We start from the raw sequence: 12,959 nt of genomic DNA on the forward strand, positions 1-12,959 counted from the left end.
TCCAGAGGACAACCTTGAACTTCCATAGCAGCTCTCTGCTCAGCACTCGACCTCTCCACATTGCAGGCACACGACCCTCCAGAATATGCATTGGGTCTGGCCACTGCCTGCCTTTTGCACAGGCCCACTTACCTCATTCCCTCTGTCCCACTGCCCATGGATAGCCAACAACAAAGCACAGAAGGCCCTTTGTACGGCATCTGGGGCACACACTCAGGGTAGAGTTGAGAAACAGGGGTGACTAAGCAGTGACTAAGAGGCAGGCTGGGATGCCCTCATCCCACACTGGAGTGCCTGGGTTGATTCCTGCCTCCACTCCTAACTCTAGCTTCTTGCTAATGCACACTCTGGGAATAAACAGGCAATGGCTCAAGGAACTGGGTCCCGGCCATCCACGTGGAGACCTGGATTGAGTTCCCAGTTGTTGCAGGCATTTGGGGGCGTGAACCAGTGAAGGGAAGCTCTCTCTTCTTCTCTTTTTCTCTGCCTCTCAAACAAATAAATAAAGATGGGGAAATACAGAATGAGAATGAGGCCAACATTGACTATGGATTCAGGGTGTTCTTGATGACACAAATGCTTTCTTTGAAACCTCAATAATTATATCCTACATCTGTCCTAGCAGAACTCATCAAATCCTCCACTCATTTGCTCATTTGATCTGAGCAGCTTCTGTATGTGCCAGGTATGAAGTTCAGCATCACCCTTTAAACAGCTAGAGCCATGGTGCAAAGGCAGAAGCTGGGATAAATACAATGACATGGAAGAAGAGGCCCCGGGGAAATTGCACTGCGTGGGGATGTGTGGCTCGGACTGGAGGATAGGGAGGAACTCATGGAGGAGGTGACAGGAAAGGGAAGCCTGGGGGAATGGATCATAAACTAGCTCCTACTGGTCTAGCACATGCTGGGGGCCATGGAGCATCTTCAGTTGGCAAACAGGGCTGAATCTTCCTGACCCTTGAGTGGTCATGAATTTCCATTTAGGACAGCGAAGCAAATCGAGGCCCAGGATGGGTATTGGATAGGCGAGAAGAACTGCCCCAGAGAGAGCTGTGTGTGTCTGTGCCATTGGGTGAGAGCTCAGGGGGTTTCAGAAGTCAGGACATGGTCAGAGAGGCTGTGGAGTGGATGGTGTGAGGGAGACGGTGACGTGGGCAGGACCCAGAGTGCAGGCTCTTCATGCGATGGTGATGGTGATTGCTCCTAGAGTCCTGGTGGTGATATACTTTTGTGCGGATATTTTGTAGATTCTGTCACTCAGGGGTCTGAACAGTGGTAGGCGGTAGCCCCCAGATTCCAAACACTCACACTTTCCCAGTCGAGGAATAGAGTTCTTAAAGCCTGACCCATGGAGCTGTATTCAGCTAACAATATCTGCACCGACCTCTGTAGCGACAGCAGCGGTTCTTCCTAGCTGGAGCCGCTGTTGGCTGGATGGCTGAACAGTCTCTACCCTGCGCCTGTCTTGCACCTGCTGGCTGTGGCAGCAGGCCTGCAACTGTGCGCAGTCTCCTTCATGGGCTTGCATCTGGTAGAGGCAAAGAGTGACAGCCCAAAGGCTTTCCTTTGACCTGTCATGGGCCTAGCATGGGCACAGTCTGGCTTGGTGCAAAGTGTGGGCTTTGGAGGCCTCAGCTGTGTGTCCCTGGACAGGAACTGGCCCCAGCTAAACATCAGTGTCCTCATCTTTGCAAGCAAGACCTCAGATCTCTCTGGATGAGCAGATCCTTTGCAAACTGCCCGCGTTTTCTCCTGAGCAGCAGAATCAAGCCATCAACAGATGTATGCTGCATCAATAAATACACCAAGGTCTTAACTGAATAATGAAAGCTAATCTAAACTAAAACAGCTGCGGGGGAGATACTGATAATAATGTCCAGGGCACTGATCAGCGGGAAGACACAGAATGTGGCTGTGCATGGGAGAACTTGGTCCTGCGTGATTTATGCATGCCTTCATGCGGGTCGGGGTCAGCGTGGAATGCCCCTCAACACCACAGATCTCTTGTGTGACACATGATGTGATAAACTGGGCAGCTACAGTGTTGGCTCAGAGTCTATCATGCATGTCTGGCCGTCCCCTGACCTTATTTCAGCCTCTGCTGGTAGGGTTGAGTAGCCTGGGCCTTTGGCACTTAGAAGAAACCCAGGGCCCAGATAAACAGGATGTTGGGGCCCTGAAGGCTAGGGGTTGAACCAGCTCACCATGAAGATGGCAGGACTAGGTGCTTATGAACACACACGCTGGCCTGGGCATCAGTTCCAACCTAGACTTGGAACCTCTCCACTACGATGTGAGATGATAACAAATGTGTCCACTTCCCAGGATTATAGTGACGCAATGAAACAAGGGAGCACATGAAGACCTGATGCTTAAGACCCAGCCAATGCTAGAGTCCCATTCAAGCTGGTCAGTGGCTGTCCAGTCTGATGGCCAGGCTGGGCAGTGACCGCCTTGGTATTTACACTGTTTGAATCCTCGTCACAGTGTAGTTCTTAGGGTGTCTGTCTTATTTCTTGAAAACACGAGGCACACACTTCTACATCATTGGCTGACAGCTGCATTCAGAAAGTGGTAGTGCTGCTCTTCAGAGCTTGGTCATTCTGACCTGGGAGGTCACGCATGCTCTTTCCACAGCAGCGGGTCAAGTTCTGGCCTGGGCCATGCTGAGGCCCTGGCCAAATCAGTGTGGAGGGGTCGCCCCACTCCTCCATCCACGAGGGCAGCCCCTGTGCGGTATGAAGCAGGCTGCTTGAACTCTTTGCCCTTCCCTTCTTCTTACTCCCTACGACTGTACCTTATTCCAGAAAGAATGTAAGGCAATTGACAGGAAACCACAAAACAAAGGAGAAGCAAAAACAAAAACATAAACCCTGAACAAGCAAAACAACACAGGAATGACAAAGCAAATCACGGGTACAAAATGACTTCTAGAACGAGGCTAAACTAAAATACACCACTGTAATCCATGCTTCTGCTTGGGAGTAAGTCAGAGTGATCCTTGCCACTTCCTAGGGCCCGCTGTTCTATTTTTCAGAGAGAAGTGTAGGTGCTTTCCTTTATTCAATACTCATGGAGCCTGCTACTCAGCAGGTGCTCAATATGTGGAGATTAAGTTGCTAAACATTCATCCAATGCCCACTTGGTGTGCTGTGGTCTGCAAACATGTTACAGCCTATCACTCCCTCTTACACACACACACACACATTGTGCGTGTTCATCTACACCTTGTTCTCATTGTCCCTGTGAGGTCACATTTGGCACTGAGACCTGAGTCAGCGAGTGGACAAAAGATGCAAAGGCCTTCCCCAGAGTGGGCCTGTCACTCTGGGCTCCCACGCTGCCTGGTCCTGCCACACTGCCCTCTGGAGCCACACGAAGGAGGTCTTGTTGCTTCTGCACCCAGCAAGCCTCACAGTACTGAAGGTGAGTGACTCCTGCTCATCTTATCCTCCAAGGAAAGGGCTTCCTGTCTTCTCCCAACCGAGTCTGAGCCTCCCACTGCCCTGGCTCCATTTGGCAATGTAGCTGAGACCCAAGCTGCTGGCCAGGGTTGGCCCTGTTGTCTGTTCAATGCGTCAGACTCAGGAGACCCCTGGGCTGTGCCAGCACACAGGACCCCAATCTCTCCTTGCTCAGGGCCCCATGCTTTGTGGGTACCAGGCTGGTGTGGCTGCTCTGCTGACCCCACGGCCCCCTATCACCTGCTCCAGGGAGATGCTCATGTACTGATAATCTGTGGAGTCATGGAATCACCCTAAGCCTTCCATCCCAGGAAACCAACTGGAGTAAACCTCAAGAACACCCACGAGTTACACATCCTGGAAAGCAGCCACTGTCTTCCTGCCTTTAATCTGAGCAATTGATCAATCACCCCTCCTCCTTCTCTCTTGTCTTCTCTCTCTGCTCCAGGGAGCGGAGGGAGGCCTGGAATGCAGGCTTGGTTACACCCCGACAACCACACCTTTTCAAGTTTGGACTGACGACTTGGGTGCCCATCACCCAAAGGGCCCAGTCTAGACATTTGGGTGGTGGGCGTAGGAAGTGGTAGGGCTTGGAGCTGTAACAGCAACACAGCCCAGCACTGGGAGCTCAGGACCGGGATTCCATCGTGACTCTGCCAGCAGACACTGCGCCACCTGGGTGTCAGAGCGACCACGTCTGAGTTCCCCCGTCCCAGTGGATGCTCTTCACTGCTGAAAATCATGTGTCAATCAGGCAATTGAGGGGTCCCCTGAGCCTGTCACAGTGCTGGCTTTTCCCGCTGTATACCTCTTCCTCATTTCAAACTTCGGTAGACCAAGGTGAGCCTGTCCTCTGGGCTTCCTTGCTGGGCTCTGCAGGTCCAGCCCCTTGACCCATCCGGAAGCCACCTTGCAGACAGAGACATCCTTGGGGACAGGGGCCCCTGTGCTAGCTGCTGGGAAAAGGTCGTAGAATTCCCTAAGCCCTTTACTGCCACCCTCTCTGGTTAAGCTCAGGTCTTTTCCTCCCCTGAACAGATTGTACCCCCTTGGTCCAGGATGCACCTGACCCATGGTCAGTAGCCCCCTCAGACCATGCACACCTGGATTGGTAAACAGTCTGCATCTCTAATCCCACAGATTACTGCCACTTTGCAAATACATTTATCCTAAAAAAAAATGACCACCAGGTCTTCATCACATCCTATCCATTATTCATTGTCTGTCTGACTCCTACCCACCCTTCAGGCTTCAGCTGTCACCATTTCTGGGAAGTCTTGCTGCGTCTCCTGCCTTCCTCCACCACCTCCTTCAGCTCCCTGAGAATGTCCTTGCCATTGCACAGAGGCCTCGGGCTGGCATTCCCCACTCACATCACTGTGCCCACCGAGAGGACATGCCCTCCAGAGAAGCGTCTACAATAACAATGTCTTTTGTCCCAGCACTACAAGACCCAGGCAGAGTGGGAGACCCTGCGTGCAGAGCTGGGGCTAAGAAGATTTGACGAAGAAGCAAGTCTGGGTGGGCTCTTGTCTCCTGAGACAAAGCGATGCTCCATTCTCCTGTCCCCAACTTCTGAGGCCCGAGGCTGCTGCAGCCGCCTTGCTGACCGTGCCTACCTCTGAGAGAAGAGGTCCCTGTAGGGGCTGCCATGCTGCAGGGCAATCCCATAGCCCTTGCTGCTGATGCTGTTTCCGATGACAGTCACCGAGCACTCGTCGTCCGTCAGAGCTGCGTACTCCACCACAGCCACATCCCATAGGAAGGCATAGTTGCCCTTCTTGGCCTGAAAGACCAAAATCAGTATGAGTCAGTGGGCCTGGTCTGCTGTGTTAGCTCTGGGCAGTGAGGCACCTGAGGGTGGACTTTGAGGGACCCACCCATCCTGAAGCATCCCTCCCGGTCACCAGATGATGCAGCAAACTCTCCTTCCATTTTCTAGCCCATGAGTGGTGCCATTGGTTTGTGTCACTCATTTTGGTTGGGTATGAAAGGATGTGCAGGCTTCAGCTCCAGCAAGTCAGAGATGGGGGGTGGGAGCAAGAGATGTGAGCTGGAGGTGGGCTCAGCCCTGCAGAGAGCAGAGTCTCACCCCGGAGGAGTGAGATTTTCAGATCAGAGGTGTAGGGACTGCTGACTAGTGTGGGAGAAAGACGATCCTTCCCGGAAAACACGGTCTGCAGGAGAAGTGGAAGGTACTACTGGCGTAAATCTTACTTGCTTCATATTTCTACTTGGAATCTGACTTCAAGTCCTGCTTAGGGTAAATGTGGGTGGCCCTGGGTTCAGTGCCCTTGAGTGGCCACCACTTGCCAAGGACAAGCGCATATCTAGAGCTTTCTATGCATGGGAAAGAACCCATTAAGGACATTGTCCTGATCATGACGGTGCTATACCAGTCTCTGCCACATGCCTTGCACTGCCCATTCTACAGAGTGTGCACATACATACACATGCAAACATGTGTGCATACATGCAGAAATACATGTGTGTGCACGACACAATATGCATGCACATCTGCTTCTGTGTACACACATGTGCATACATACACAACACACATATACATGTGCAATGTGTGTACACACATACAGATCTGCTCCTGTGCCTATGCTCGTATACATACACACACACACACACATATACAAGGACATACATGTGTACAGGTGCACACACATACCCACACATCTCTGCAGTGTACACACACACACACATCCAGGAGCCAGTTTTTAGCATCCACATTCCCCTATGGCACCATGGTTGCAGATTATTTCAGCAAGAATTTGCCTGTGGCTTCAGCCAAAGTCCCCTCCATCACACCCCTCCACAGCAGACGTTCAGTTCTATCTTGAGCCATAATCCTAACTCTGCCTGGTGTCTGGACACTCAGAGGGAATGTGAGCTGCTTTACATTTTGGAAGAAGATGCAAAGCAGACATTGTCACTTGGCCATCCTAAAATAGAGGATAATGTTCTCACTGCAGCAAAGTGCTGTGAGCATGCAGACGTCTCTCTGCTCTTTCCTTCCCTCCTACTATGGCTCACACTAGATGCTGGAAGACCCTGGGGTGGGCCTGGGGATGGGAGGTGATCACAGACAATAGCAGGCCAAGTGGGCAAGCCACAGGCTTCTTAGCCTAAGGAGGGCACTGTTCCTTGGCTCCTGCCTCTGTGCAGTTGAGTCAATACATCTATCAAGACTTTCCAAAGAACACCATGGCTGCTTAAATGAAAATCAAGACTTTCTTCTTTTCAGACCTGCTTGTCCGTGGTGCAGGATGGCTCATTTTCCCACCAGAAGCTCTCCATCAGCAGGATTTATGGGTGGAGCGTGACCTCCCACCAATGGAATGGGCTGCTCCAAGCCATTCACACAGTTTGCTCAACCTCCTTGTAAGAAATGACATGCACTTGTGCCACCCATTGACTCGTACCTCAGGGACCGATGCAGATAGGACACCAAACTTCATTCCTCAATCCATCCAATTTCATAAGTCCTGAAGGACTTTGACCCAGGTTGCAAAATTACACACATCTCTCTCCCTCCATATGGGAAGATAACAGCCTTTGAAATTTTTTCCTGCTGGCAAACAGGTTTCCTTATGAAAAGATATAAATTTTCAACCTCTTAGTAACCAAGTTTCTTGGCAAAATGTTGACTTATGACCTAATATTTGGCTCCAGTCAGACTTGGGAGCACTTCACATCCATGCTCGCAATTCAACATGACAATCAGACATTGTTATTTGTACGATTTCAAAAGGGCATGTCATGTTGAAGGAAGAATTAAGAGCAGGTTCGTCTACCCTTCAAATGATGTTCCAAGAAGGAAACAGAAATGTGTTGCCTTGGATCAAGAGAAAAATGACTCTGAAGGCAGCCTGGTGGGGTCACACTAAAGAGAACTTGAACTTGGATTCCTTCAAGCCACAGGCACGTGTGACTCCAGCTTGGTCGCGGGACAGGCGAGCACAGCTGCATGAAAGAAGCTGCAGTGACAGCTGTGCTGTCCAGGAAACATCCAGAAGCAGTGCTCCCAATGCCTCAGCTTCAGTCCTTCTGCTCAGGAGGGTAGTAGAAAGTAGAAGTCTCATTTTTGGCCTCACGGGTAGCCACAGCCCCTTATTTGCTTTTTGGAAACAGGATTTAAATTTACCATCGTATATCCCATGTCTACTTGAGAATGTGCTGAGTACTTCACCTGCCTGACAACCCCAGAGCGGGAAGAGCTAGAGGAGGAGGTGTGCCACCTTTTGTAATGGGAACCAAATCAGAAACTGCAGCTGCTGCAGGACAGACCACCTCCCGGCTCTGTCTCTATGGAATACTCCCCATTCCCACCAGCCCTTCTTCACCTCCAGGGCGCCCCAGAGCTTCCTAGTCCCTCACGGGGTTGGATGCAGCCCCAACACCTCCCATGGGGCCCTTGAGTCCATCAGTTCCCAGGAGAACTTCCTACACCTTGCGGATGTCTCTTTAGACTTTCTGGTGTGTCGGCACTTGCAGGAGACAGAAGCTTCTAAGGTCTGACCATGCTGTCAGGAACACTTTGGATAAAGCTGGGAGAAGTCAAAGCAAAACACGCCCTCCCTCGGTGGCTCTGTCTCCTGTGCATAGATCCTCCTTCTGCAAAGGTGCAGAACACCTTCCCCATCGAGAACAATTCTAAGATGCACTTCTTCCTACAGGGATCAGAACCGGCCCCTAATGACTGTAAGTCCACCTCTTTATTCATGTTTCTCAAAGCCCTGGCTGCCTGATACGAGTGGAGTTATGCCAAGCCTCTGCCTCCAAACAGCTCCTCTCTTTCCTGGCCCTCCTGTCTGTAGCCCAATCCCCTCCATTCTTCAGTCTCAGCACTACCCCCTGCCTCCACTCCTAGGCCCAGCTCCTCTTTTCTCCAGTCTCTGGTTTCTTTGGGAAAGCGTGTCTCTCCCTCATCCTCCATTCTCCATTCAAGTCCTTAGCAGAGACCTCGCACGAGACACTCATCATTCCCTGTTTATATGAACTGCTCCTTTCTGTTGAGGGTTTTCTGAGGCTTGGAGAAGACACAATAGAAGCAGGAATGTAGCCTCCTCTCAACCACGTGCTGGTGGTGGATGCTTGTGGAGTGAGAAAGGTGAGCCCAGCTACCTCTCTGTGGGTGTCCTGAGACCTTGGACCCAGTGGAACAAGAAGTCTTCAGATTCACTGTTGTGGCTTCCTGTCCATACCAATGCCTTCTTCCTATGTCTCCCAGTGCTGTCTTTTCTCTACTTCCCAGGTGGCTATGTGAAAGCAGGAAGCATGATGACCACAGAGCATGCAGGAGAGATGGTGGGTTGCTCACGAATAGATTGTTGGTATCGATTTCACGAAGCCCAAGAGATCGAAGGGGTGCCATTAAAACAAAACAAAAACAAACACTGGATTGCACCTCTTCAGTGGGTTAAATTACCTTTCTCTGGCTGGTCCATTTGTAATGCTAAATGTGCCCTGAATTTCCAATCACTGTCTTCCCATGCATCAGTGTCTTGTTAGGTAGCTGTTGGAAAGTAGGGAGGAGACGAGGCTGTCAGCAGGGCCCAGCCTCCTCCAGGTCCTTGGCTCTGTGCACAGCCTACATGGACATACAGACCTACCTGCCCACCTCCTGGGGGGACCCCTAGAAAGCCCTTTCAGGACCAGCTCTGGCATCCTGGGACACCAGGAGCTTCCCCTCCCAGTGCTGTAGAAGGGATCTGCAGACCATTTAAGAAAGCAGAGATCTAAACGTTCATATAGCCTAGTCTGCTTTTTTTTTTTTTTAATAATATCCAGTGTTGGTGAGGTTATGGAAAATGTGCGTGATCTTTCATGGCATTTGAATCTCAGAATGGTTCAACACCATGGAAAACAATGCAGCAACGCCCAATGTGAGCACTGAAAGCTGCCCAGACCACTCACCCTGGCAAACCAGAATTTGACCTAAAAAGTGCCCCCAATAGATCTGAAAGTTAGGGCGAATATTTTAAATCTAAAGTTGACTATAAAGTGAACATGGAACAGTTTAAAATATTCAGTATTAAGGAAATAAGTTATGGTTCACATATGTCGGGGTCTTATTCAATAGATAGTAATTAAAAAGACATCACAGGATCACTATTCACACACACACAGAGAGGTTTCCAAAAGTTCATGCAGAAGTAAATTATAAAAATCTACACATGGATTTCATTTTTTTTGCAGCAATAAACACATTTAATACCATTTTCTACAAACTTTTTGAAATACTCTCATGAATGCATGGGTATATGTGAGTGTACATACACTTGATGAAAATAGTCAAAAGCAACAGGATGGATATAGACATACTAGTGTTACTGACAGATGCAGTCTTACTGTTGCTCTGTGCATGAGAAGTGGGACAGGCCCAAAGACAGACAAGAGTGTCAGCTAATGGGATGGGACAGTGACGAGTCCTTTTTCTAAGATTCATTCTAATGGAAGGCAGAGTGACAGAGAGAGGGGGAGGGAGACAGAGAGATCTTCCATCTACTGATTCATTTTCTAAATGGTCTCAGCCAGGCTGAAGGCAGGAGCCAGGAACTCCATCTTGAGTTTACACAAGTAGTTGGGCCTCATCCACTGCCTTCCTAGGTGCATCAGCAGGGAGCTGGATCAGGAGCACAGCATTTGGGACTTGACCTCGTACTCTGATATAGGATGCCAGCATCACAAGTGGTGGCTTAACTCACTGTGCCACAACATCTTGGGGCAACATGATGAAAATGTTCTCTTTAATCCTGTTCCACAGTCTATGCCATCACACACTGCACTGGCATCAAATCTGATCTGTATCCCTGTGTGCCTCCAGCTCCACTGCAGTACTGCCCTGACCCATCCACAGGACAACAGGGCCTGGAACAGCTCCCTCCCATAATTCCCCAGGGCACTGATGGCCCTAGAGCACCCAAGCACCTGGCTAAAGTCTCCCTCAGACCCTTGGCCTGCTTCATTTCACTCTTCTATTTCTTACAAGGAAAAAAATCCCTTGGTTCAGGCACAAAAAGAATAGATGTGAGGGTGTTAGGGAAAGGAGGGAGAGTATCCCCAGTACTGGCTGGGGAAAGTCAAGGACATCTATCTGAGTGTCCATCCCCAGGATGCCAGGACAGCAGCAGGCAGAGAAAGCACCTCCAGCTTCTCTCCCAGCAAGCCTCGTAGCAACAGAACCCAGATCCATTCCCAATGCACACTTTCGTTCCAGTCCACCTGTATGTGGACGTGTTGCAAAAATAAATAAATTAGTAATTGGGACCATGACAATGTGTGTTCCCAGCACTTGAAGCGTCCTTCCCAACACGTGTTGGGAATCATGGTCACTCTGTAATGCTCGGGAAGGTTGGGCACCAATGACAATGTCATGATTGAGCGGGAACCCGGGTGACTCTCCTACCCACGCCGTTGTGCCACACTGGCAAAAAAATGAGATTGCATTGCCTCTCATTGCTCCACTGCTTCCACCTTTCCCAGAACTCAACTTGGAGCACAAATTGTCAGAGACATCTGCCTTCGAGGCAAAAACCTCATTATGTTGCTCCACTCCGTCCCGACTGCTTTGGGAGAGGGCAAACAGCCACAGCGTCTCCTCAAATGAGGATGCTGGTGCTGCAAACACTGGTCACCAATGCTGGCAGAAAGGTGCACTGGAGCAAGCCAGCATCCGCAGTGCCAGGCGCAGGTTAGGTGTGGGGCACCTGGGGGTGCCAGTGCCTTCAAACATGATGCTGCCTCCAGCCATGGAAGAATTCTTAACGGCCAAACACACATCCTTTTGATGCAGGGAGAAACTAAGGGTCAGAAAATGATTTGTCTCAAGTAAGACCAGACAGGGAGCAGCAGAGCCAGGACAATTGGAGTTCCAGTTCCAGGAGAGCCTGTGCTTGCTCCTTTGCTTTTCCCAGATTCATGAATGGAGATGGGGAAAGTGCCCCTGGTCCCTTTGTCCTTGCATCATTTCCCAGGAGCAGCTGCCGCTGAGCACAGACCACAGAGGTGGTACTGGGAACCACTGAAATTTGGAAGAAAACAGGACACAGGCTCTGCACCATCACCAGGTGTTGGAGCCTCTCTGGACACATGATGCCTCCTTGTGTGCCCTCCCCGCTGCCCCTTCCCCCTGCTCTCTACAACAATGCAGAGCTCCGCCCTTTGGAGTCTCCAAGGCTTAATTTCTATGGTCATGTTGGTACAATGACAAAACATCTCCACACAGTCTGAACCCTGGCTATAGTGATACCTGAATTATGCACTGTGCCAAATCGCAAGATGCTACAGTAAAAGCCCAGACCATCTGCGGAGAAAAGGACAACTCTGCAGTGTGCTGGTGGGTGTGTGGGCTGGCATGATATTTCTGGCATGGCAATTTGGTGGGGAGAATTGAATGCTTTTAAAATCTGCACATACAGCAATTCCACCTCTCAGGAGCCAGCCTAAGAATTATTCAGTTTCTGAAAAGATGTTTATACAAAGGCTTTTCAGACTAGCAATGCTTAAACTATCGAGAACTTGGAAACAACTTAAATGGCCAACAGAGTCAGGTAAATGGTAGCATTAGGTGATGGAATATTATATTGTCAGTAATGTGGCATTTAGCATTGATTGCTAAAGAAGATGTTCATGGAAACATCAGAGGCATCACTGGGCATGAGCCAGCCTGGGCTCTGGAGTCTTACTGCCTGAATTTGAACCCCCTCTCCACTGCCTATGGCTGTGTACATGCAGGCAGGTTGTTTAACATCTCTGGGGCTCAGTTCCCTGGGTATAAAATAGGCCATCTCTCACAGCATTCCAGTGAGGATTAAATTCCCCAATAACCAGGACAGGTACAGAGCCTTGCCTAGCATACAGTTAGTTCAGTAAATCGTAACCCATGTTACACTGTTTGGAACACAGAGCCGTTCACAATCAAGCAGTCACATTGTGCTGTCCCCTTTAAGTTACTGAGTGAAATCTTGTAGTTTATGGGGAATCAGAATCAAATGCGCAGTGCTAACAGCGGCCATCCCTGGGTGATGCTCTCATGGGTCACGTCTGTGTCGTTTCAGACATGTGTGGTGCACGTCTCCTGCAGATCAGCAAGCCTGTCTTGTGATTGCAGAGGCTGAAGGGGGAATTTGAGAGATTCAGCCTCATTCCTTGAGCACAGTGCAGAGGGCTGCAGAGAGCAAACCACAGCTCTCTGGTTAAACTGCAGTCTGAGGGGGGCCCCTCAGGGTGCTCCCAAGAGGACAATGGTGGTGTGAAATTGCAAAATGCCAAGCACCGGGCCTGGCACTGGGGGAGGCTCCACACAAACTCTGTCTCCCCTTTCCTTCAGTCCCCAGCAGGGTTAGGAGATCAGTCAGCAGCTGTGATGGAAACATCTTCCCCTCCCCAATTCCCCTCCTGCCAGCCATTCTCCACCTTCACTGAATCAGCAACACACTCTGGGTGAGTGTGCAAAGCATACACAGGAGTGTGTGTGCCCGTG

General features: G+C 50.2%; 1 protein-coding gene across 2 annotated transcripts in view; it reads right to left on the minus strand.

The window, feature by feature from the left end:
• The window catches only part of GRID1 (glutamate ionotropic receptor delta type subunit 1), a 760,175-nt gene that overhangs the window by 15,214 nt on the left and 732,002 nt on the right, over positions 1–12,959 (minus strand). For both annotated transcript variants that reach the window (XM_070057983.2, XM_070057984.2), the window contains exon 14: positions 5,086–5,252. In XM_070057983.2, the coding sequence (XP_069914084.1) occupies positions 5,086–5,252 (167 nt within the window). The remainder of the gene's footprint in view (positions 1–5,085; positions 5,253–12,959) is intronic.

This window comes from Oryctolagus cuniculus, chromosome 15, assembly GCF_051225735.1.
Source record: "Oryctolagus cuniculus isolate XC-2025 breed Fujian yellow rabbit chromosome 15, ASM5122573v1, whole genome shotgun sequence".
NCBI lineage: Eukaryota > Metazoa > Chordata > Mammalia > Lagomorpha > Leporidae > Oryctolagus > Oryctolagus cuniculus.